Below are 26,812 nucleotides of genomic sequence, written 5' to 3' on the forward strand. Positions count from 1 at the left end.
ATCAGATTTAAGGACTGGTAAGATGTAATATATCCCTGATCCCTGGAAAAGACATGTGTTATCGTGACACAACATGTCGGACTAGAGCGTGGTGACCAGGGGCGGACGGGCAACTCATGGGGCCCCCAGGCAATATGGGATCATGGGGCCCGTTTCCTCGCCCACACTCAAACCACACCCAAAAAAGCCTATGAAAGGTACCAGGGGCATCTCATGGGGCCCCCTACTGACCCTGTGCCCTCGGGCAGTGCCTGAGTTCTCGAATGGTCAGTCCGCCCCTGGTGGTGACGCAATTACGCACGGATGGCAGCTGTCTTTGGACTCCCTGTGCAAGCACCCTGACTGTGGTTTATACAGTTCATGCCTGGTGGGTCTATGACCCGATTTTAATGTGTGTGTAGGTCTTTGGCTTTTGTGTATGGTATAATAAACTTTACTCTACTACACTATGGTGGTTTTTTCTCTGATTCCCTGTTTATGAGCCATTGGGAGAGTGGAGGAGTTTTGTAAAGGTGCCTAACCATTGTAATGGTTGATTAACCGTGGGTTGTGTGGAAGCTGATCCTGTGTCCATCCAGAGAGTGAGATTCATCCCACCTGGGACTAACTGATGTTTTGTTATGCCTTATGACTCCTTGAGGGTCAAAGATTGGAGGTAAGCGTGCACGCTAGGCGGTAACAGATGGTCTGATGCACATGAGCATGTATTTATTTTTAAGGTCGAAGATTGATTCATCACAGTTATACATTTGGGACTTTGTGCTATATGATTTATAATTATTGTTCATTTATGATCACATGTATTTATATTTGGCTAATATTTGTTTCACTTAAATCGCCTATCACTTATATTTAGTCACATTCTTGATGGCATGTTTTTGGGCTACACATTAGGTGCACCACTGTACACCTATATATTTATTCATATAATTTGTGTATTCCCCCATTTAATATCAAGTCCTTTATTAATTTTGTATGTCAATTATCACATGGTATTAGCGCTACACCACCAAATCTACTTATGTTTCATCCATTCTAGTCTAGTTAGGTGTCAGCAGCTTCTTCGTTTTTATATCTTTGGCAGCGCATGAGTCCACCCCCCTTTACGTAATATATTACATTTTTGCTTTTTGGGTTTAGATACACTCTAACAAAGTGTTAAAACCAGAAGCAGTCTTGCAGGTAGAATTTATAGGAGGTGAGCATAGCCAGCCACCACGTCTTTCAATACAGATTCTTTTGACCAGTTGCCACCTGGCCTATAGCCAGATGGCGGCTGGGAAAACAGTTTGTCCCTCCGGGTGGACGCCACATGGCGTTCTTTCAGAAACGCGCATTGTGCATGCCCACAGGGCCGCGCTGTCATTGGCCGTGTACCTCGGACACGGCCGATGACAGATCTGTATACCGGCCCTATTGCCAGTACCATGTGACCTGCTGTGACCAATCACAGCAGGTCACATGACAGTTGTATATAATGGATGGCTTCCTTTCATGCCATCCATTGTATACAAGTGTGTCTAGCTATGAATGGTCACAGCGATCACATGCACAAGCTGGGCCAATCACAGTCCAGCTGTGTCATGTGATTAGCCATGGCCAAATCACACCTAAGCACAAAACAAAAACCCTGAATTAATCGATTTCATTCAGGTAAATGCTTGCTTATAGCAAAGTAATTCTTTGCTATAAGCAAATTGTGTAAAAAAAAAAAAAAATACTGATCACTTCCCCAAAGTGGTACAATGTTACTATGGTAACCTTATACTACTTTGGTCATAGTGAAATATGAAAAAAAAATCTTAAAAAAAGAGAAAACAATTTAATTAAAAATGAAAAAAAATCTATTTTTTTGTACTGTCACCACTCAGTGTCCCTGATCACCGCCATGCCAGTTATATGATGACGCTGTACTGCACTAGTGACAGTATGTAAAAAAAAAATTGTGAAAATAATTTTTTGAATTTCTTTAATTTTCCAAAAAATTACGACAAAAAATTACAACTTCAAAAAACTTGCAATGCCTCTTATGAAATACGTCAGACTGTCTACTTTGCAAAAAGGGGTCATTTGGAGGATATCTGTACTGTGCTGACATTCTTGGACCTCAAGAAATTAGATTAGCCGTCAGTACTTCAGGATTGATCAATTTTCAGATCTATACCATAGTTTGTGAACTCTATAACTTTCCTACAGACTAAATAATAAATACTAATTTGGGTTATTTTCACCAAAGAAATGTTGCAGAATACATCTTGGCCTAAATTTATGAAGAACAATTATTTATTTGCAAACTTTTATAACTGAAACAAAGAAAAACTTTCGGTCTTTTTTTTGTTAATTTAGCAAAAAGTAAAAACCCCAGCGGTGATTAAATACCACCAAAAGGATGCTCTAGTTGTGTGAAGAAAATGATAAAATTTTAGTTTGGGTACAATGTTGTATGACCGCGCAATTGTCATTCAACGTGTTTATAGCGCTGAAAATTGGCCTGGGCAGGAAGGGGGTAAAAGTGCCCGGTATGGAAGTGGTTAAAAGGCAGATGATATGTGTGGGACAGACATAGATTGATACTCAGACAAAAAGTAAAAAAAAAAAAACATGTTCCTATGTACATACAATACACATTTTCACTTCCATATCAACCAAACAAAAAGAAATACATTATATCTAACATGTATATTGTATGTTTTACTTTATCTTAAATTACATTGCACATCAATTACATATGTTGATGAAAGGAAAAATGACATTTTTACAGCAAAATTTCTTTATATACAAACTATATTAATAATATACAGTATATATACTCATATATCCATTTTTTAAAATGTGCAACTGATTCCTTGGTAAATAGTGACCCAGAGTGTAGACAGCATGGTTAATAGGTGACTCTTATACCACAGACTGGGAATTTGTCATTACAAATTGTGTTTTATTATTCAGTAACAGGTTGACAATCAGCTGGTTCATGCACCAGTCACATGATACATTCCTAAAAAACTGCATGGAATCATTGCAATACTTTACAGCAGTGTTTGTCAATTTTCTGTATTATCTTGAGGCACCCCATTCTAAAAAATTCCACTGTAAAAAACAAAACTAATAGTTTTACATAATGCAGCATCATCCTCACACGTAGGCCACCCCACATTAAAGGTGCTGTACAGGCGCCCAATGTGCTCCTTATCAGCTGATGGCATCATTGCCCCCGCCGGCTAGCAGGTTCTAATGGTGAACAGTGAAAATCTGTGGTTTTCTGTAACTAAAAGGCAGGCTTGATCTACCCATCGACTTGTATACTATTTATGGTCACTTTTAGGCGTTTTGCCAAGACTCCCCTGAAGAAACATAAAGGCACCCTGGTTGAACATAAGGCACATTTAATATGCGCGTCCGGTGAGTGCGCATTTCATTACCACTACCACACGGATAAAGTCTTGGGGGCAAGTTGCACATGCTCATTTTGGTGTGTATTGTTAGAGAGTTTTTCTTTTCTTGGGAGAGTGCATGTGATCAGCACAGGGCCAATCAGCACTGTCCAGACAAAAGGTCAGGGGTTATGCAGCCTGATAGGACAATCAGGGGAGAATGAAAACTCCTCCTACAAGCTGTAACCACTGCTCTGCTGGACACTGATAGAAGTCATAAGACTGCTCTAACTGCTGATGAGAAAAGGTATTTGGCCCTTGGGGGCTAGCTGCACATTCTCATTTTGATGTGTATAGTTAGAGAGGTTTTTTTTTCTTGGGAGAGTGCATGTGATCAGCACAGGTTCAATCAGCGCTGTCCAGACAGACAGTCAGGGGCTATACAAACTCATAGGACAATCAGAGGAGAATGAAAACTCCTCCTACAAGCTGTAACCACTGCTCTGCTGGAAACTGATAGAAGTCACAAGACTGCTCTAACTGCTGATGGGAAAAGGTATTTAGCAGTTTATATTTACTAAAATCATTTATTTTTCATGTTCTGTGTACTGTGGGAGACCAGATGTAGTGAATGCAGGGTCCTGGGCTTAGGAACAATTTAAGGACCAAGGATTATTCTTTAAGATGTCTTTCTAATCTGACAAAAGCAGGGGTTCCTAAAGCACAACTCCGGGCAAGACTCCCTTCACAGGTTTCAAACAGGCAAACATTTTTGTTATTTGAGAGGGTCTCGCTTTCATGCAGACATAATTCCATGTCTTACAAATCAGTTACTTTACATGCCGGAGGGGGCTCAGCTCCCACTGTACTTCAGGGCCATTTCAGCTGTAAGCACTGCAAGTCTGAGACTCCCAACACTACAACCACATCCACTCCCCCCCCTCTCCTCCAGGCCATTCACAAAATGAAGCCTAGAGCATGTTTTTTGCACATGGTAAGGAGGAGAGGGGAGCAGAGACCTGCAGTGCTTACTGCCGGAGCAGCCAGGAAGTGCAATCAGAGCCAGACTAATGCAGGCCATAGACGGTGCGTTTATCGGCCGATTTCTCGTCCGAAAGAATAATCGGCTGATTTTCGCACTATTAGTAGGGCAATGGCATCGGCCGATTTTTGTGGTTCCACCCCATATCGTTTATCGGTCATGCTGGAAAATTTGTGAAAAACGGCCAATTTTCGAAATCATTGGTGGCAACATCTGTTTACAGAATGAATGATGTTTCATTTTTCGGATGAAAAATCGGACGTTCATTTTCAATTCGAAGGAGCTGGATGGAAAATTCCTCTTGAACAAACACATTTCTAACAGTGTATGTGGTTTTCGTTTGGGAAATGACATTTATTTACTTATTAAATCAAATGTTTAAAGCGGAGCTCCACCGAAAAGGGGAAGTTCCGCTTTTAAGGACTGCTCCCCAGTAAGGATTGGCGCCTTTGGGGGGTGGGGGGGAGCAGGTACCCAAATTTGACAGGTACCCACTCCCACTTCCGGTCCGATTGCCTAGGCAATCGGAAACGGAATGTGTCCTCCCTCCCTCCCCACCCCCCCGTAGTCTTTTGGGACACGTGACAGGTCCCAGAAGACTACAGGACCATTTATGAAGTGCAGTGCTACTCACGCATGCGCAGTGGGTACCCGGCTGTGAAGCCGCAAGCAGTCACAGCCGGGTGCCCACACTGAAGATGCCGGCCTCCAGGAATACATCATCGAATTTACGAAGGATGTTCATACTAATATTTGTAGGAATGTCCATTCAAAATCTGCGGGAAAAACAACAGTCCCCTGAGTCATGAGAAGATTTGCCTGCCTAATCTGTGAAGGTCATCCTGCCCGGAATTACATTTGTGCTCAAAAGTTTGCATATCCTGGCAGAAATAAAAATTTTGGCATTAATATTGAAAATATGACTGATCATGCCAAAAAACTGTCTTTTATTTAGGGATAGTGATCATATGAAGCCATTTATTATCACATAGTTGTTTGGCTCCTTTTTATATCATAATGATAACAGAAATCACCCAAATGACCATCAAAAAGCTTCCATACACTGGAATGTTTGGCATTGATACAGACACACAAGGTGACACACACAGGTTAAAATGGCACTTAAAGGTTAATTTTCCACATCTGGGGCTTTTTAAATTGCAATTAGTGTCTGTGTATGAATAGTCACTGGGTTTGTTAGCTCTCATGTGGATGCACTGAGCAGGCTAGATGCTGAGCCATGAGCAACAGAAAAGAACTGTCAAAAGACCTGCGTAACAAGATAATGGAAATTTATAAAGATGGAAAAGGATATACAAAGATCAAAAGCCTTGAATATCCAGAATGGCTGATTTCTACTTACCTGAACACCAGTACACAGGAAATGTTTGTGGAGGTCTGCTGGTAGCCATAGATGTGGGGAATCTATGGTTACCTAAAATTTGTGCAATTATTATTATTAAACAGATGTCAGCATATACTGTGAATTTGCTGTGATAGTGCTAGGCCCTACCGCTGTGTAAAAAAAAAGTTATATGGGCACACATGGCTCCTACAAATGCAGAGTGAGGGGCTCCGGAATATTTGTGTTGAGCAGAGAAAGGAGGTTCTACAGCTTTCTCTGGGTTTTGGAATTCCTGGATTAGGTTCCGGAGTTCGAAGGCTTCAAAGAGCTTTGGTAGGGAGGAAGCCTCTACCCTGTGTGCAGGTTTTTGCAGACACCAGCAGGCATGCACAGCTCTTTATAATCAAGATACTGTCTGCAGTTTAGCGCCTCACCCAGGAGCCAGAAGGCATGGGCCAGTCAGTGCAGCAGGGAGCTGCAAGGATGCAGAGTGAGCCCAATGTGAGCAGCTGGGAGCTGTGAGAGATACGTAGGTATACGTGAGCACAGTGGCACTTTGAGCGGAGGTCTGAGGGACCAACCAAAAGGTCTGAGGTTGAGGCCCGAGCAGTGGTACTGCAAGCTTACCAGTCATTAGATGTATTGGCTGCATTCGTTATTATTATTATTATTATTATAATACAGGATTTATATAGTGCCAACAGTTTGCTCAGCACTTTACAATATAATGGGAGACAATACAGCAACAATACAGTTCAATACAAGAGGGATTTGAGGGCCCTGCTCCTTGGAGCTTACAATCTAGGAGGTTTTCTTTTTTTTTTTTTAGGCTTTTTCACTCTATTTTCTGGTCATTAATCCCCCTCCTATATTAGAGTGCCCCCAGACCAGGTTAGTATGGCATGTTTATTATTTTTTTAAAGCTGAACCTTTACTATAACTTTAGTACTTTCTGTTGACTTTCAATGTGTCTTTACATTTGCTAGAAAATGTGACTTTTCAAAGAAGAGTCAATTCCTTAGCACAGCCTTCTCCTACCTTTTTATGCAATGGTTTTAGCTGGGCTTGCTTTGGGGGCACTTATATGTTCTTGCTCCCGAGCCACCTCTGTGTGTCCATGAGACACACAGAATGTGCCTCGGCCCCGTGCCTGCCCCCCACTCCCTTCTCACTGGCTGCGATTGACAGCAGTGGGAGCCAATGGCTCCCAATGCTATGTTGAGCCGCTGTGCTGCGCATCGCTGGATCAAATTCAGGCTCAGGTAAGTATAAGGTGGCTGAGGGGGGAGCTTCCAATAGGAGGTTCTATGCTGAAGGTAAAATCCTTTAGTGTTTACAACAACTTTAATGGGAAGGAAAACACAGCAAATTAGCAGTTACAATCCTCGATTTTTCTGTGCTTTTAACTGCAATTTTTAGGTTGATAGTAGCCATACACACAAGCATTTCATGCACTTCCAACCATCTCTTCAGTCTCAAATACAACACATGAAGTCTACCTACGACCAACACTTTCTAATAAAACTATTAAACAATAAATATTGTTGATGGTGTGCTGCATTGACCCCTTTGATCATTTTTGGAATTAAATGCGGGTTTGAAATTGTGCTAAATTGCTAATGTACATTCAGCATAATTGTAACAGCTTAATGATAGGAGCAGGACTGTTACCATGGGTGGTCATACTGTGAGTACTACATGGGCAGAAATGTGCAAAGGGGTCGAACATTGCAACAACAGGTGGTCAGCAGGGCCAGCTGATACCTAAAGGCTTCTAAAGGAAGAGGATATCCCAGCAATGCATAAACATGCAATGAATATCAATATTGAACCTGAGACAGGGGAGGCAAGAGACTTCTATACGATGAGGCCCTTAAGTGACTATGTCCTCCACCTGCCATATCAACCATTGCAACACCCTCATATGTTTCACAGCTTAATCCTCCATGGACCTTCACTATTACTGGTACTTCTATCAAAAACAAAGTCTGCCACTGGCACATTGATCCACATTTAATACACATGACGGTCCTTGAGTGTATTTAGAAACAGTTTTTTTTTTTCATTATTGAGTTGTAAAGACAGTAGTAAGGGACAAACCAAAGAGACAGATAATGGAAAACATAGGAAATCAGAGATTATGACTTGAGTTTTTGCCTATGTAACTTTTCTTGTATTTCACATATTCATATCCCTGAATGATGCAGAAGAATCTTCCTACTATTGCTGATACACCACAGAACAGTCAGACAGACATAAATTATATAAAGTAGAGTACAGTAAGCATTAGTATTGTGAATTTTACCTGTGTCTTACAGTTACTGTTCCTTGGTTCCATACAACTGTGCATCATGAAGCAACCTAACCAACATCGACCATATTAAATCTGTTGGTTACCAATGTCTCTGCTTGTTTCATAAATAATACTCTGTTTCTTAAATTTCTTGCCCTGTCCACAACAAGGTCTTTAGTCTTGCTGGTTTTATGCATGGTATACGGTCTCTCTCTTCCCTCATTTCTCTACAGGTCAGGTTCAGTCATCAAACAGTAATAATCTGCCCTGGCTGAGTAGTTCCGAGATCCTAAGTCGGAGATGTCTACATCGGCAGCAGTCTCCCTGTTTCCCACTTGCCTCAGTGGAGGCATCCGAGGAGGTGTAGCTTTATAAAACGACCTTCGCACCCCTGGAGGGAAAAGATCACTTTAGTAAGAGGGCAAAAACACAAAGTGAAACATGGAGGTAAAACACACTTGGGTCAGGTGATACCTAGGTCTCCGTCAGGGTCAGGATCTGCAGTCTCACTGTTTGCAGTCAACATGGGATCTTTATCATCTTGATTCTGTATCTGAGGATCTCCTCTCCCTTCGGATAGAGACATTTTCCGAGGCAGAGCAAGGCGCAACTCCTTCCAGAATTCAGACGCAGGAGACTGCAGAAAAGAGGCAGCAACATTAGTTATGTAAAACGTTACAGTGTGGGCAAGCAGAAATCTGAAGGTTTGAAAGAACTTTGAAAACAAACTTCCTTATGTAAAAAAAAAAAAAAATTAATGAATACATTCAATATGTGAGTCCATTGCACATCATAACTGAATACTTTTTAGATACAGGTTTGACTGGGAACCTGCTGGCCGTAAGGAATCTGAAGTATATTGCACGTCTGGGCAGAATGTCAGAAAACATATACAGTATATATCTCAAATACACACATTTTCCCATGTTTCATCTCTTTAAAACTGCTGTAAGTACATAAAAATACTTGCCAGAAATCCAGGATGAGATGGTTCTTGTTGTGCTGCACTTATCAGCCTCATCAATTATCATCTCTGCCCAGTTCACTTCTGTGAACTACAGAGCATCTCCCCTTCGTGTTATGGAGAGTAGGGTCTGTTCTGTAGTTCTAACACACTTCCTATCTCAAAACGGAGCTCCACCCCAAAGGGGAAGTTCCACTTTAAAGACTGGTCCCCTGCCCCCCATTAAGGATTGGCGCCTAGGCGATCAGAAGCGGAAGTTGTCCTCCTACCCTCCCCCCCCCCCCCCCCCATAGTTTTCCGGGACACGTGACAGGTCCCAGAAGACTACAGGACCATTCAGGAAGTCCCAAACTGTCACAGCAGGGTGCCCACACTGAAGATGCCGGCGCCGGGGAGAGAAGATGGCTGGTGAAACAGGCTGCGGGGAGGACACTGCGGGATCATGGGATAGGTGAATGGCTGTTTTTTAAAAGTCAGCAGTTACAATATTTGTAGCTGCTGACTTTCATTTTTTCACAGTGCGACTAGAACTCCGCTTTAAGGTGACAATGCTGCTCCTTCAGAGATTAAGTAAAGCTTGGACAGGATCAACAAGTGAAGATAAATTTGAAAAAAAATCACAATCAAAACTGCAATATATTAAATGCATATACTTGGGTTTTGATACATTTTAACTATGTACAGTTAAAGCAGAATCCCTACTAAACAAACAAGATATAAATGAACAGCCAAATTAAGAAGCACAGAAGATTTTTATAAATCTGCCTGCAGCAGACGATAATATCATATCAAATCCACTGGACTGGAGCTCAAGGATGTTTTTTGAATGATAAAAGGTACAGATTTTTTTTAAAAAACTGTCCACAACACTTATCTATACCTATAACTTATACCTAATAGTTAAACTAAACCCCGACCATTAACAGTAACCTAACTCCCTAAATTAATCGCTAATACTGATTGACCCCTTTTGCTTAATACTTAAGGGAGAGGTACAGCCAAAGCTCTTTTGGCTGTCGTTCTCCTGTGGATCACAGGAGTGCAGTTCGTTCTGCACTCCTGTGACCCATTTTTAGCTGACAGTGGGCTAAAGCCCACTGTCGGCTGATGTCACTGAGCCAGTCCAGGCTGGGGAAAGATCCTGACTTTAAAGTCGGGATCCACCCCAGAGTCTGGACTGGCACATGGCTCAGCCTCTTCACAATCTGCTGAGAGTCTGAGCCAGTCACTCCCTCCACAGTCCAGTGCTCTAGTGAGGGCAGGAGATGGGGCAGAGCAGACAGTAACCACTCTCTGCTCAGAGCAGCTGTGAGAACTCAGCGATCAGCTGTCATGTGATCGCTGAGTTCTCACATTTCGAGCCAGCGGAGGACAGATGCAGCATCGGACTGATACTGCATCCACCTAGGTAAGTAAAAAATGGAAATAAAAAACAAACTCATACTTCTCTTTTAAAGTGGTTGTAAACCTCAGATATGAAATATGAACAAAGCATATCCCTATATAGTGTATACTTGTCTCAGTCCAGAGCACTAATTGTCACTTCTACTGCTTTGTTCCTCTACTATCAGCATGAATCACTTCACTTTTGCTGACAACAAGAGAAAAATCGTGACAAGGGAGGGACCTCCATCAGATTGACAGCCTCAGCTCTGTTCCTGTTTGGAGGTTGGGTGTGTCCCTTCCCTCCAATCAGCTCTCAGAGTTCTCACTGAGCTTTTCACCTCTCTGCCCCCTTTATTCTGAAAGCTCAGACAAGTTTTTAAATTCAGAACTTTGAACAGATGCAGAGAATACAGGTACAACCTATGCAGGAGTCTTTGTTTCATCTCTGTGTATCACCTGAGGCCAACTACTTCAGTAGCAGGGGCGGACTGACCATTTGGAAACTCGGGCACTGCCCTAGGGCTCGGGGTCAGTAGGGGGCCCCATGAGATGCCCCTGGTACCTTTTTCATAAGCTTTTTTGAGTTTGGGCAAGGACACAGGGGCCCCATGATCCCCTATTGCCTGGGGGCCCCATGAGTTGTCAGTCTGCCCCTGTTCAGTAGGTATATGTAAGGATTTTCAACCACTTATTATTATTATTATACAGGATTTATATAGCGCCAACAGTTTTCTCAGCGCTTTACAATATAACGGGAGACAATACAGAACAATACAGTTCAATACAAGAGGGATAGGAGGGCTCTGCTCCTTGGAGCTTACAATCTAACCACTTTAACTTGTTCTGCTGCTGTGAAAGTTCACAGTAACTTTGCTTAAAGATATCCTTGCCATTTCCTGTCAACTTATCTGAGTTTCCATGTGTGCCCTTGAAAAGGTTAAATGGCTTACATATACATTGACTTTATTTTGTGTGCATATGCATGAGAACATTTTTTTGTAAGTTACTTTGTATCCAGAGACAGATGTTAAAATGTTACTATTTTCTGTAAAGTGCTAAATTTAAAAAAATGTTGGCCCTTTATGAATGACTAAGAAAAAATAATACATGTACTTCACGTTGACCGTTTGCAGTGTTTTGTCAGTTTTGGGTTATGGTCTGTACCAGGGGCAAACTATTTGGAAACTCGGGCACTGCCAGAGGGCCCGGGGTCAGTAGGGGGCCCCATGAGATGCCCCTGGTACCTTTTTCTTAGGCTTTTTTGAGTTTGGGCAAGGACACAGGGGCCCCATGATCCTCTATTGCCCGGGGGCCCCATGAGTTGTCAGTCCGACCCTGGTCTGTACAGTCTTGGAATTGTTGTCGTGCAGTGACATGATAAAGCTCAGTTTTCCCCCCAGTACTCTTCTCACACATACCACAGAGTCAGCCTTCCAAAGCAGTGTTTTTACTAATCCTCTCTGGGAATTCAGCAGCTGGGTGACTTCTGTCGGCAGTTCCTTGTACTGGTTCTCAAACAGAATAAAGATTGGCCTGCGGGACAGCTCCAGCAGGCGAAGCAAACCATCCCTGAGCACAAGAACACACATTGGTCACTATCAAGGCATCAACTGTACAGATTGCAAACATAAGACTGATAACTATTGGCAAACTTACCTGAAGCTGTTTTGACACCATTCTTGCTCTAAATACACTAGTGACAAAACCACTATCAGTCGTCGGCATCGGCTGACATTCATAAGCAACTCAGCAGAAGGTTCTAAAGATAAAAATGTGTTATTAATACTTCTAATCTACACTGCTTGTTATATTAAGATATTTATTTAGAAGATCTAGCTTCTGAGCCTCTAAGGAGACAGGTGGCTTCATGTTGAGGTCACCTAGTGCAGTTTTATAATTGTAATTATAGATATGAAATTGTGGTACAACACTCTTTTTTTATGAATTAGGGCCATGTGGCCAAAGTGCATCAACATACTGTATTTTTAATGTAAATTTTTGTGGTCGATGCAATAAAGAGATTTTAGCGCATTAGAGGTAGTGCAGATCAATTTCTTCACTATAACGCACTACTACAGCCATTCTTAACCAGGGTTGTGTGGAATTCTAGGGTTCCTTCAAAGGTTGCTAGGGGTTTCTTGAGCTGTGGCTGATTAACCACCCATTTGATGGTGGCCACTTAGTTCCGGGTCCAATGCTACTTGGCAGAGCCAGTTTCATAACACCAGTGATCTTTGCTTTCTGTAAGAGTGGCATTTTGACCACCAGTGTAAGTGAGGCATTCTTACCACTGGCCACCAATGTAAGCAACAATTTTCCCACTGATCACCAATTATTTTGATTTTACCAGGGGTTCTCAGAAGACTGGAAAATTATTTAATGGGTTCCTCTGGGGCAACAAAGTTGAGAAAGGCAGCTATTGCTATAACTATCTACTATATAATCCCACAGCTATAAAAAAACCCCTAAAACTAAAGAAGAGCCACAAGTCTAGAAGTACAGTTGACAGTTTTCCATCTGCCATATTGCTGAGGATAGTGGCAGACAGTGCTCTTGACCAAAAATGTGAACAACAATTATCGGCAGCAGCATTATACAGGCTTAGTCAGCAAGTAGGTCAATCTGCATAGTCGGAACAGCAATCCACATAGTCAATAGATCAGTCTGCCAGTATACAGTACAAAAGAAAAATGCATCTAAGAGGTGCTGGGACTTTTGATGTGAGTTCATACAAAGTAGTGAGAGGACAAAAACATTCAGAGAACTCACTTGTTTAGGTTGGGCTGCTCACAACAGACAAAGCTACCCTCCAGTGGGTACCCAGCAGGTTACCAGAAAAAACATGCATTAAATGGAAGGAGCGCCAGTCCAAAGGATAAAAGAGTCCAAATTCAATTGTTAGTTTGTACTAAAAAAACAGTCAATGCATTTTTGGGGTCAGAAAAAACTCCCCCTTTATCATTTAAAATAAGAACCTTGAATGAACTCAAACTAGAGCTTTCCTCTGTTAATCTGCGTAGGGAAGCCAATTGTTGGCGCAGGAAAGTTACTGGCAGTATCTGAATGAGCAATCAAAAAAGATCTATTTTGAGTCAATTCAAGGTTCTTATTTTAACTGATGTCCTGATGAAGGGGAATTCTCTTCTGATCCTCAAAACATGTGGCTCTTTTGCTCATAAATGAATTTGGACTTTTTATTTCTTTAGTCTGGTGTAATTTGTGCATACTTTTTTCTACCACTCTACAGTGACTGTATAGTTTGGGCACCAGAACTACACAGTTATAGTCCACTGGCAGATTGATTGCCCATGGGAAAATGACTGTATATTACCTAGACCAACATGCTCCATTGAGTATGGCTTATCACCATATTTTCAAAAATTTCAAGTCTATATGGCATCCTTGGAAAAATTATGGTGGAAAGCACCATTGAGAAAAAGCTGTCAACTGTACATGTCTGTGCTGCTGTAAAATCACTGTTGGGTGGTGTATGAAATCAGTGCTGTACAGATTACAGGAAATACGTACATATACATATTTTAAAGGTAACATGAGATAAGCTAATATGCAAAACAAATGTGAAGCAGTATATTATTTAAGAAATATACAATACCATCTGTCAACCATGATATGTTTTCAGGAAACAAATTGTACATTTTTCAAGAGGCAACATAATTGAAGCCAACAGAAGTGGCAGCATTCACATAGCCCATACAGCTCTTGACTTTGCTGTTCAGAGCTTAGTACAATGTAGAGGACTACTGGTAGGGTAGTAAGATGCTTGGATGTCAAATGAATTTACCTGTATTAGGCAAGAGACTTCTCTCATCCAAGTGCAGTTTGTACCCATATCTGTTCTCCAAATGGGGTTTTAGGATAAAGTTTGTGAACTTCGTGTCAATGTTTGATGGACAGAAGGAGACATAAGCATCGGACAGACGTCCATCTGCAGGCAAACACAGACATGAGTTCTTGTGTATATACCATATATAGAATTCTGAGTCATTCTTTTCATACAGTGTTTGTCAAGTCAAAGCTATAGGGCCTTTAGGAAACCTATCGGAAGAAAAACAGAAGAGACCGCTATTGCTGACCTCTCTTTCCACAAATGCTAGTTGCCTGGCTGTTAGGCTTGCTTTGTCTTGTTTGTCTTGCTTTGAACCAGTGACCCAGAACAAGTAAGTAGATAATGGCTTCAGATGTTTCCCTGACTTTCCTGGGTGGCATCATTCCAGAACAGTGTTCAAGCCACCAGACAACAAGCATTTTCAGAAGGCAATCGGCAATGGTAATCCAGTGTGCATATGATAGAATTCTCTTATAATGCAAAGTAAATATTCTAGATATTTTCCCCCAATGTATGAACTTAAAATGGCTTCAACCATAAATTAGATAAAGATTTTTATAAATTATGTGATTTTATTTACAAATTTATCTCACTAAGATAGTAACTGTAAATCACTTTTACAGAATGTATACAGTTTATCTCAAATATTATTTTGCAGTGCTTTTATTTTACTATTTTTCATGAGCCATGTGAAAAGTATAGTACTTATATAGTACTTTATATTTCATTTGGCTGGTACACATCTTTTGTAACGTTAAATGCCAACTCTGTCCAAAATGTATTTTTTATTTCTGACAGTGTCCCCATTGAAAAGATTTATCTTGCTTCCTCTCCCTATGATACGACACAACCTGTTGCCAGGACAGGATATGAACAAAAATCTCTCAAGTGGCAAACAGACATCAATTAACACCTGGCATAGGATATAACTCTCTTCCATTCTAACCAAAACTATAAAAACTATATTCCGGGCTGGGGCTGGGCTTTATGATTTACGTAAGCTCTCATTGGTGGCCGAGGAGTAGACGGGTAACTGAGCCACTGCTCCACTTAGCCTTTTTTCAAAGTCCTATACATGAAAACATAGGAATTGGGGAGTAGAAAAATGGCAGCAGGTGCTTTGGTATGATGTGTCAAAATGTGAAATACTTGGCTTTAGCAGGAGGCAGATTGTTCACCAAGAGCTGGGGAGCAGTACAACATTGAGCATCTACAGGCAACAGTGAAACATGGTGAAGGTTCCTTGCAAGTTTGGGGCTGCAGTTCTGCAAATGGAGTTGGAAATTTGGTCAGGATCAATGGTGTCCTCAATGCTGTAAAATACAGGCAGATACTTATTCATCATGCCATACCATTAGGGAGGTGGGCAATTGACCCAACTTCATTCTGCAGCAGGACAATGGTCCCAAACATACAACCAATGTCACTAAGAACTATCTTCAGTGTAAAGAAGAACAAGGAGTCCTGGAGGTTATGGTTTGATCTCCACATCAGAAAGTCTGTCTGGGATTACATGAAGAGACAGAAGGATTTGAGACAGCCTACATCCACAGAAGACCTGTGGTTAGTTTTCCAAGTTGTTTGGAACAACCTACCTGCTGACTTTCTTGGAAAACTGTGTGCAAGTGTACCTAGAAGAATCGATGCTCTATTGAAGGCAAAGGGTGGTCACGCCAAATATTGATTTGATTTGGATTTCTCTTCTATTAATTTACTTTTCAATTTGTTAATTGATAAAAATAAACTATTAGTACTTCTGTTTTTGAAAGCGTTTTGATTTATCACATTTTTCACACCTCCCTAAAACTTTTGCACAATACTATATGTTTAATAAATGCAAAAAATTAGTGTATTCCTGCCAGAAATCCAGTGTTGTCTTGTGCTCCCTGCAGTGGCATCTCAATCAGTCTAATTAACCCTCCCAGTTCTTCACTTGTACAGCAGATCACCTCCCACTATTTTAAGGAGATGAGGAGCGGGGAGTAGTTCACTAGTCCTAACATACTTCCTGCCCTAGGGTGGCAACACTACTCCTTCACAAATACAATACACTGAGCGTTGTGAATCCCAAGACAAGAACTATGTTACAGGTAGGATCACAAATCGGTGAGAATAAGAAAAAAACTGAAAAAAGACTAAGCAGCTGTTTGTTATGTGTTAGAGAAGACACTGGTAGCTTGTGATGAAGCACAACAATGTTTTACTTGTGTGGCTTAAGTTGCAAACATACAACACATTTCAGCAGACATCTTGGTTTTGAAGAGAGGGAGAGAGCTTGTGGTAGCTTGTGATGAGGCACAACAATGTTTTACTTGTGTGGCTTAAGTTGCAAACATACAACACATTTCAGCAGACATCTTGGTTTTGAAGAGAGGGAGAGAGGAAAAAAGGAAGAGAGAGAACCAACAAGTTTTACACATATGCACAACTAGTAACCTTAGTGTACAGTGCCATCTACTGGTCAAGGGATATTAACACCAGATACTATATAGTACATGCTGTTGTATCTCCAACAGCAGCCACAACTTCTAAGGACTTGTAATTTGCAATATATTGAGGTGGATTCACTAAAACTGGAGAGTGCAAGATCTGGTGCAGCTCTGCATATTAACCAATCAGCTTCTAGGTTTTCTTGTCAAAGCTCAATTGAACAAGCTGAAGTTAGAAGCTGATTGGCTACCATGCACAGCTGCACCAGATTTAGCACTTTCTAGTCTTAGTAATTCAACCCCATTATGTTTTTATACTTGGATTTAGATATGCCTTATACTTTTTATCCATTGTGTCTATGTAAAGTTGCTGACAAATGATTAACTGCGGCCTTTAATCAGTATAACGCAACTACTCTGCGGGAATTCTGCCTTCCAGTGATATGCCATTATCATGACCTCAATTTCAATAAACATTTTAAAGAGCACTCGTGTGAGCTCTGAATGCTTTTTTTTACACCTTTCAGAGCTGTATTTGACAGTACACCTGAGTGGCTTTTATAGTAATGATGAAAAAGGCTCCTCGTATGTGAAACTATCTGGATCACTTTGTAAACTCTATGGAAAACTCTATTCTTTATAATCTCATATGTTGGATACACATGTGCAGGTAAACCCTGAAGTGGTCCGCGATTGCAAAAGCATAGCCATGGACAGCTATTCACTTTTATGGCAGGCTGTATAGCTCTCCAGCATAGGAAAGTGTCAGAAAATTAGGCTAGACATATAAAAGGCCTGTAAAAGCTCTGTGTGCGTGAACTCTTAATCTGTTAATATACAGGCTTTTATACATTGACAATTACATGGTCATGCAACGCTGTACCCAAATTAAATTTATGTCCTTTTTTGTTCCCACAAATAGAGCTTTCTTTCGGTGGTTTTTGATTGCCTGTGCATTTTTTTATTTTTGTGCTATAAAACAAAAAACCCGACAATTTTGAGAATAAACTATATTTTTGACTTTTTGCTTATTAAACATGTCCAGTAAAAAAATTGAAAAAATCAAATTACGTCATAAATTTAGGCCAAAATGTATTCTGCTACATGTCTGTGCTAACAAAAATCCCAATACGTGTAAATTAATTGGTTTACATGAAAGTTATAGTGTTTACAAATGGCGGAATATATACTGGTGTTTTTTTTTCTACTAGTAATGGCGGCGAGCAGCGACTTATAGCGGGACTGCGGCAGGTATTCTGATACTGGGGGGAACTGACTTGGTGTCACTGACATCCCCACTGACACCAATACAGTGATCAGTGCTAATAAAAAGCACTGACACTGTATAATGGCACTGGGCAGGAAGGGGTTAACATGAGAGGCGATCAAAGGATTAACTGTTTGCTGTGTGCCGTTTTACATCGTGTCCTGTGTGTGTGTGCTTTACTGTAAGCATACTGCTTTGTACACTGCTATGCACAATCATGCAAAGCAGTGTGCAGGAGCTGACAGGGGAGAGAACCGTTTTGCTTACAAACAGTTCTTCCCCCACCCCCGTCAGAGATGCTCGGCAATCACCGGGCGCCGGCGAGTAATCACCGGCCGGGACCCGGTGATTGACAGCCGCAACTCGCGTGTGCCCCCTACCCGGAGATGTAAAATCACGTATATATACGTGACTTTGCATACCAGTGCCGCCATGTAGCAGTACTTCTACTATAGGGCAGACAGGAAGTGGTTAATAAATAACATCTAAATCAGACGTAGACAAATTCACATAATATTCAGGTAACCATCCAGCTCATAGCCAGACCCAAATGGCTCCATGTTATTCTATAGTAGTCAAAAAATTCAGTAGTGTTTTAGAAGAAATGGAGTTCTCACCATTTATTTCCAGATCTCCATATTTGTCTCTGTACCAGAGACGTACATTCAGGCGACACTTGATATATAAAATGGTACCTACAACAAGAATGGTAAGGACGCAAAGTGCGAAAAGGACAGCCGCTATGTGTCCTGCTTTATCTGTGGAAAGAAGATGACAAATACGTTATGATGTCCCATCAGTGTAATTGTTCTATGTCAATTGATGAGATATGCAACAGTCAGTTGTTTTTCCACTACTCTTTACAATACTCTTTGCTCATAGAAAAACATTTCAAATTTAAATACAATTGACTTGACTGATTTGTTGAATGACACCATCTTAAAGCAGACCATCAATAATGTTACAAGTATGTATTAAACATTATTAGCCTACAATGAAGCCCCTTGCATTTCGTGCAAGGTCTGCTGATAATATCTGGGCCACCTCCTGTTGAGGCCGACCCCCTCCGCAGTCTTGTGCCCTGCTCCTTGACATAGGTCTCCTCACGGCATTGCGGGGTCATAGACTCCAAAGACATGCCGGTAGGTTAATTGGCTCCTGTCTAAATTGGTCCTAGTATGTGTATGTATGAATGTAAGTTAGGGACCTTAGATTGTACACCCCTTGAGGGTTAGGGACTGATGTGAATGTACAATATATATGTAAAGCGCTGTGTAAATTGACAGCGCTATATAAGTACTTGAAATAAATAAATAAATAAATAGACCTTTATATCCCAAAGAAGGAATGTACACACAATAGTTAGCTTCACTGCACTTTTCTGGTGTTGTTCAGGGAATGGCAAGACAGTCACAGGGACATAGATTTTGGAGTCACTTGACATACACAGTCAAACATATAAAGTGGTTGGTCTGCAGTAGTCACAAGTGAAAACACATACAGCGCCTTACAACCATCTGCCTATAGTCTTTCCTCTGCCCCGGGCCTTAAGTTCTCACAGAACTGCATTTTCTGTAGGCACCTCTTAGCTGGGTACATCTCTCCCAGGAACCGTCCAGGGAATCAGCCTCATACAGAGATCTCCAGCCTGACCTACAAGGCCTTTTGCAATCCACACTAACTCTCACCCCCACCCCCACCTAATAATTAAGGCAGTTCTGAAGGCAAAAGAGGGTCCAACTCTGTACTAGCAAGATATACCTAGTAAAGTGGCCGGTGAGTGTATGTGGGTGCTGACTCACCCCTGACATCACTGTGGAGGGCTCAACCTAAAAGGGGCCTAACACCTAGTGTCACTATGTTGTACCAGACACTATTCTAATACAGATCCACCTAGTGACAAAATGGCTAACTGCACCTGCCTACACCCCTTTTCCCTGTAGAAATCACCTGTTGAAAGTAAGTTCAAAATGTACCTGTACAGAAAACGTATTTTATAGTTGTCTTGTGCCTAGGAGAAAGTGATGTCACCCCTTTTCCTGGGAAATACAAAGCAGCCCAAATCTTGCGAAAAGACACACTTACAAGGGACTGGAGTGTCTTTTTGCAAGATCTGGCCTGTTCTGCATTCCACAGATATTTCTCCAAAAGAGTAGTGATGCAGAAGATGTTGGCAAGGTAAGTATATCATACGTTTTTTCTTTACAGGTACTTTTTGCAAATACTTTTAGCAGGTGAATAAAAAGATGATGGGAAATCAGACTTCTCGTTGAATCAATTTGAATAAAAAAAAATGCATGCTGATATGTGTTTGGCCAAATGTTTTTAGTTTTGGATAGAAAGGGGAAGGATTACAACCCCATTTTGTGTTTTTACTGCTATCTAGAGCGCCATTAGAGAGCCTTCCTCTCATTTACTGACTCAGTGACAATGATCTCACCATTATTGGTTGAAAGTCTGCAAAAAGGTTACAGACCGAAAAAAAATGCATTTTTGTAGAGTAGGGGGAGGCTAACCCCTTTCTTGCATGGTGAAACTTCTGTCATCTAGACAGAAGAGGGGAAATCTCAGTGTCGGAGACTCAGATATCAGTAAAAATTCAAAAAAGATTCCTCCCCCTCTTCTTAAAAAAGAAAATACATTTTGCATGGACTTTAGTATTTACACATTATGTTGTGTATATAATCAAGTACACGATAACTAAAGGTTATACTAGTTACATTCATTAGCTTTGCTGCTAGCCAAGGAAAACGGTATCCTTGTGTGGTATGATGAGGCTAATACAAAGACAAATATTTTATTATACACTATCCCAAGAGCGCTACAGAACATTCAAAGTGCATAAATAAAATATAATTAAATAGCCTTGTGTAGTACCCTCCTCGGCAGCTAGGGGGAGCTAGACTCTAATTAATAGATAAGGGCTGAGAGCCAGCTGTGGTGAGATAGTCAGGGGGGTCAAATTATGGTCAGGAGCTGAGAGACTCTGCACATCAGCCCTCTACGACTTTCCCCTGCTCTGGAATTTTGGAGAAAGTTCCAGAAGCAGTGGGTGGAGGTGAGAAGTGGCTGGTCTTAGAGGATCCTGGCAATCCCCAACAGGAGGCTTGGCAAGGGGCTAGGACAGCCTTTAAGAGCAACTGAGTCTGCTCAGCAGCAGGAGAGTTTGGGTGGAAGATGAAGAAGTAAGGCTGGAGAGCAGGAGACTGGGAGGGGGTCCAGATGGAGAGAGGCTCGCCTACAGGCAGAGGAGTTTTGAAGGAAGAATGCTCAGGTCTTCACCAGCACCTAGAGCGGGGACCACCTGTGCAGGAGGGAAGGAGCAGCCCAGCTAGAAGGCCTTATAACAGCCACAGACCCATGAGCAGCACAGGAGAAACACTGAGTGAGTAGACTTGCACCCCCTGGGCCAGTAAGAGGAAAGAGGCACTCTGGTGAAAAACTGGATTCGCTTTTTACCCGGGATTGTTCACACTGCAGTGGCAGGCACTGGATCCCCTGCCCAGGGATTCACCCAGTACAGCTGGATGAGGAGAGGATTCATCTGGGTTCTGGGGTGGTACTACAGGAGATGCTGGCTAGCTCTTCAAGAGAGACCTTTTGTTATAAAGACTTGTACATAGTTGCTAAGGAGTTTGTCCTCTGTTGCCGTTATCCTTGGGCATCCCATACACCCCTTACCCCACCCAAGTTCAATCCCCTAATATAACATCAAAACAAAGCTCAAGGACTGGTTACTGTTTCCTCAATGCAATTCTGTGTGAAGGAAATGCCTGCCTGTGTGGGACTATAGGGGGAAACAAACTTCAGTGATTCCTAAGGGGGTAGTGCTACACTTGCAATATTGTTCCAGGGAACACAACTTTAATTTTAGAATAGTAAAATACCTGATTTGTGAAGCGTAAATGAGGCATAAATGGTCTGCAATTGGCAAGTAAAGTTCCCATAATCCTCTTCTGTGGTAAGAGTAACATTCAAGATGCTGGTAAGGAAACTTTCCGAGCTGTTGAGGCTGTTCCTGGAAGGAAAGGTTATTTATTATTCAACAAGGTTAAATTAGTGTATACATTGATTCTGGTCTTATGCTCCCTAATTCTGGATGCTTAAATAGGAACTCAACTAACTAGTACCTGCACCTAAACTGGCCCCATACAGGGGCAGACTGACAACTCATAGGGCCCCCGGGCAATAGGGGATCATGGGGCCCCTGTGTCCTTGCCCAAACTCAAAAAAGCCTATGAAAAAGGTACCAGGGGCATCTCACGAGGCCCCCTACTGACCCCGGGCCCTCGGGCAGTGCCCGAGTTTCCAAATGGTCAGTCCACCCCTGGCCCCATATGATAACTCTACTGCAGTTTTTGAAAAATACTAAGCCTTTTTCAATTAGGTTTCCATGAGGTTTTAGGTTGTCTTTAGATATTGCTAGGGGATTTCTTGAGTAGTGAGTAACAGACCTGCAATATCAATGTCACTTCAATAGTGGGGGAGAGCCTCTCCTTTTGTCTTACTGGTACTTAACCACTGACGCCAGTGATGTCATAACATCTTCTAGGAGGTATTCTTCCCACTGACCACCAATGTAAGGGGTATTTTTTTCTACTGACCACCAATGTAAGGGGCATTATTCCCATTGATCACCATGGTAAGGAGCATTCTTCCCACTGATGTAATGTGGCATGCTTTCCCCTGACCATCAATGTAAGGGGCATTATTTTCAGACCAATGTAAAGGGTATTCTTCTGAATGGCCACCACAGTAAGCAGTAAGCTTCCCATTGAAAGGGGCATTCTTCCCACTAACCACCAAAGAAACAAGCATTCTTCTCACTAACCACCAATACAGATACAGGTGGCACTCTGGCACACGTTTGGTGGGAATGTCCCAGAATCAAAATAGTTTGGACTTTGGTCCACCAATTAGTCTACACTGTCTTGGGAATACCATCCCCAAATATCCCTTTGAAGCCTTATAAAATCTAAAACCATCCCCGTGTACCTATAACCAGTTTAAACTTGGGACTTTCATCTTCACTGCCGCTAAACAAACCATAGCGAGATCATGGAAGTCTGGAACTTTGGAGTTGTGCAGGTGAAACAATAAATGGTATTCATTCAATGAATAGTTGGCAGCTATCTTACATTACAAAGTTTAAAGAGGACTGGAACCTGTGGATATTTAACTATTTTGGGTGAGATTTTAACACGGTGCTATGGATAATCTAACTTTTTAAAGTTGATTGACTTGAGGTTTGCTCTGCATGTGGGGGCCTGTACCAGCCCAACTGCAATGTCTTAGCCTGATCTTTTTTTCTCTTGCTTCTTTTTTTTTGCTTTCTTCACTTTGCAAACTCATTACTCTATAATAATTCCTATGTTGTGGGACTTTTCCTTTGCAGGGCATGTCTTTTTTTTGCATTAAGAAAAGTTGGAGGAGTGTCCCCTGGACAGGGGCCTCCCCTATTATAATACTTAGATGCCTAGAAGGGACTTTTACCCAAGTAGTTGTTAGATCTCTGAATATATCTTGCATCAATACAGCCCCGCCTAACAGGAAAGCACATCACTAATGAGGCAACTGGGGTTAGCTACCATATACTTTGTTAGCAGGGCCCTGATTCACTGCCAGCAATGACCATGCTGGCGCAGGACCCCTGCCACCATACTCCTGCTCAGGAACAAGAACAGACACACATACACTTGTAATATAAAAAAACCCCATCATCTTAGGTCACTCACATTCTCCAGGCCTGAGGCCCACCTCTCGAAGTAATGAATGTCCACACATTCAGCCTTTTAACATTTTTCTGTAGCAGAAAAGTAATATACAGTACACAACCTACACCTCCACTCTGTCAGTCCTGACATAATAATTCTGCACAATACAACTCCAACAACAACATAGGACAGCCACTCAAAAGTGGGTTTCCCAACCGAGCATGTAAGAAGCGTACCCCAAAGGGTACACTTCCTAAGGCTATAAGCTCACATGACAGTGTATTTTGGATATCCTTTCCCATCACCCTGTGCCCCAGGCTCTTCTGACTCAAGATTATAAAGGACCAACTATCCCCACCCACGAGGTCCTCTCAGTAGAGGGGTTTCTCTAAAATGGGGACTATGCACTGCTTACAAATGAGACTACTTGTTGTATTCATATTCATAATTCCTTTTCATGCCATATGTCAAGATATGTTCTTTTGTATATTCAAAGATACCATAAGCATTTGTACTAGGATAATATATTGCTTGTTTAATAAAAAAAAAAAAACTTAGTCAAACAGAAAGGTACCCACTGTGGTGGAGTTTTTGTTTACCGGTTATTCACTGGTAAATTGTTTGTAATCAGAGTAGTTGAGATTTCGCAGTGATTTCTGTAAACCATCCAGAATCCACAATCTAGATTCTTACCAGAAACTCGGCTGTTCTCTGTACACCTCTGGGGCTGGGCTTCCATTCTTCAGCCAGGTTAGGTTAGCATTACATGAGTCAATGAATCGCAGTGTACAGTTCAGGGACAGACTGGAGCCCAGGTGTGGCCATAATTCCTGTTCTTCAGAAGATGGTGCAATCAAAACTGGCAGAGTCCCACATTGTGCGTCTGTTCAGGCAGAGAGTCAGGAGCATTCATTATAAGCAATTTAAGATAATAGTACATTTATTATCAAATACCCATAAGGCTGATTTAAAAAATTGAATTAGCATATTTATATAAAATGATTAAAAAGAGCAGTATTGCCTGAATAAACATGCTTTGTCTCACATTTGGCAAGTTTCTATATCAGCAAGTAAGAAAGCCTTTGTTGTAGGAGTTCTAATTGGCAAATGGATTGTATCGAAGATGATGAGCCCTGGATGCCTTATGTTTTTGATAGATAAAACTTAGGTGTAGAGATTTATTTGGCAGAAGTTTAGTGGCATGTGTATAAAATACAATTCTATTAGAGAAGTATATATAAAAAATAAAACAGAAACAAGCTGCATATGGAATATGAACACTGCCCTTTGTATATGTATATGTATACTGTATATATAAAGATGGTAAAGGATACACAAATAGGAGCGATGTCTCAGAAGTGTGATAATGCCACGCAATACAGTATGTTCAGTGCTATTAGCTATATCTATGTGAAGCACATTTTACTAATATTTATTGAATAAAAAGCATGATTTTAATTTGTTGTATGAGCAGTAGACATAGCAATTATTAGCACAGGTTCCCTGAGCTTGGAAAGTAAACTCAAGAGTTCCTACATGTTGAAGAGGTTGAAAAAGGCTGGTTTAGAAGTTGACGAGATGCATGTATAAAATCCCTTCCAAGGTGCAAGTACCATTCAATCTCTTTGTAGGCATAATAATATATATATACTGCTCAAAAAAAATTAAAGGAATACTTTTTAATCAGAGTATAGCATGAAGTCAATTAAACTCCTGGGATATTGATCTGATCAGTTAAGTAGCAGAGGGGGTTGTTAATCAGTTTCAGCTTTTTTGGTGTTAAGGAAATTAACAACAGGTGCAACAGACAGGCAACAATGAGACAACCCCCAAAACAGGACTGGTTTTATAGGTGGAGGCCACTGACATTTTTTCCCCTACTTATCTTTTCTGTTTTTCACTAGTTTTGCATTTGGCTGGGGTCAGTGTCACTACTGGTAGCATGAGGCAATACCTGGACTCTACAGATGTTGCACAGGCAGTCCAACTCCTCCAGGATGGCACAAATGAATACGTACCATTGCCAGAAGGTTTGTTGTGTCTCCCAGCACAGTCTCAAGAGCATGGAGGAGATTCCAGGAGACAGGCAGGTACTCTAGGAGAATTGGACAGGGCCGTAGAAGGTCCTGAATCTATCAGCAGGACCGATATCTGCTCCTTTGTGCAAGGAGGAACCGGATGAGCATTGCCAGATCCCTACAAAATGACCTCCAGCAGGCCACTGGTGTGAATGTCTCAAACCAAATAATCAGAAACAGACTTAATGAGGCTGATCTTATGGCCCGATGCCCTCTAGTGGGTCCTGTGTTCACTGCCCCGGCACCAAAGAGCTTGATTGGCATTTGTCATTGAACGCCAGAATTGGCAGGTCCGCTACTGGCGCCCTGTGCTTTTCACAGATGAGAGCAGGTTCACCCTGAGCACATCTGACAGACGTGAAAGGGTCTGGAGAAGCCATGGAGAACGTTATGCTGCCTGTAACATCATTCAGCATGACTGTTTTGGTGGTGAGTCAGTGATGGTCTTTGGAGGCATATCCATGGAGGAACACACACACCTATAAAGGCTAGACAATGGCACCCTGACTGCCATTAGGTATCAGGATGAAATCCTTGGACCCATTGTCAAACCCTACACTAGGTGCAGTGGGTTCTGGGTTCTTCCTGGTGCAAAACAATATCGGGCCTCATGTGGCAAGAGTATGCAGGCAGTTCCAGGAGGATGAAGGAATTGATACCATTTAATGGCCCCCACGTTAGTCTGACCTAAATCCATTAGAACACCTCTGGGATATCATGTTTCGGTCCATCTGACGCACCAAAGACTAGTGATGCCCTGGTCCAGATCTGGGAGGAAATATCCCAGGACACCATCCATCGTCTCATTAGGAGCATACCCCAACGTTGACAGGCATGCATACAACCACGTGGAGGCCATTCAAACTACTGAGTACCATTTTGAGTTGCTGCAATGAAATTTCAGCAAAATGGACTAGCCTGCTGCATAATTTTTTCACTTTGATTTTTGGGGTGTCTTTGAATTCAGTCCTCTGTAGGTTGATCATTTTCATTTCTATCAAACGATGGGGCATCCTTACGTTCATAACACATATCAGTATAGATATCCAGCATGATATTTTTACCCATTGAGATCT

At 41.6% G+C, this 26,812-nt stretch overlaps 1 protein-coding gene across 1 annotated transcript in view; it reads right to left on the reverse strand.

The window, feature by feature from the left end:
* Positions 1–2,678: 2,678 nt before the first annotated feature.
* SIGIRR (single Ig and TIR domain containing) overlaps positions 2,679–26,812 on the reverse strand; it is a 48,155-nt gene continuing 24,021 nt past the window's right edge. The window contains exons 3-10 of the mRNA XM_089655061.1: positions 24,352–24,541; positions 21,832–21,962; positions 18,562–18,702; positions 14,204–14,347; positions 12,058–12,160; positions 11,820–11,970; positions 8,526–8,688; positions 2,679–8,442 (exon numbers count right to left, since the gene is read on the reverse strand). Of these exons, the coding sequence (XP_089511187.1) occupies positions 8,279–8,442; positions 8,526–8,688; positions 11,820–11,970; positions 12,058–12,160; positions 14,204–14,347; positions 18,562–18,702; positions 21,832–21,962; positions 24,352–24,541 (1,187 nt within the window). The 3' untranslated portion in view covers positions 2,679–8,278. The remainder of the gene's footprint in view (positions 8,443–8,525; positions 8,689–11,819; positions 11,971–12,057; positions 12,161–14,203; positions 14,348–18,561; positions 18,703–21,831; positions 21,963–24,351; positions 24,542–26,812) is intronic.

The sequence above is a fragment of the Staurois parvus genome, unplaced genomic scaffold (assembly GCF_062004578.1).
Source record: "Staurois parvus isolate SC_StPar_1 unplaced genomic scaffold, SC_StPar_1.0 ptg000818l, whole genome shotgun sequence".
NCBI lineage: Eukaryota > Metazoa > Chordata > Amphibia > Anura > Ranidae > Staurois > Staurois parvus.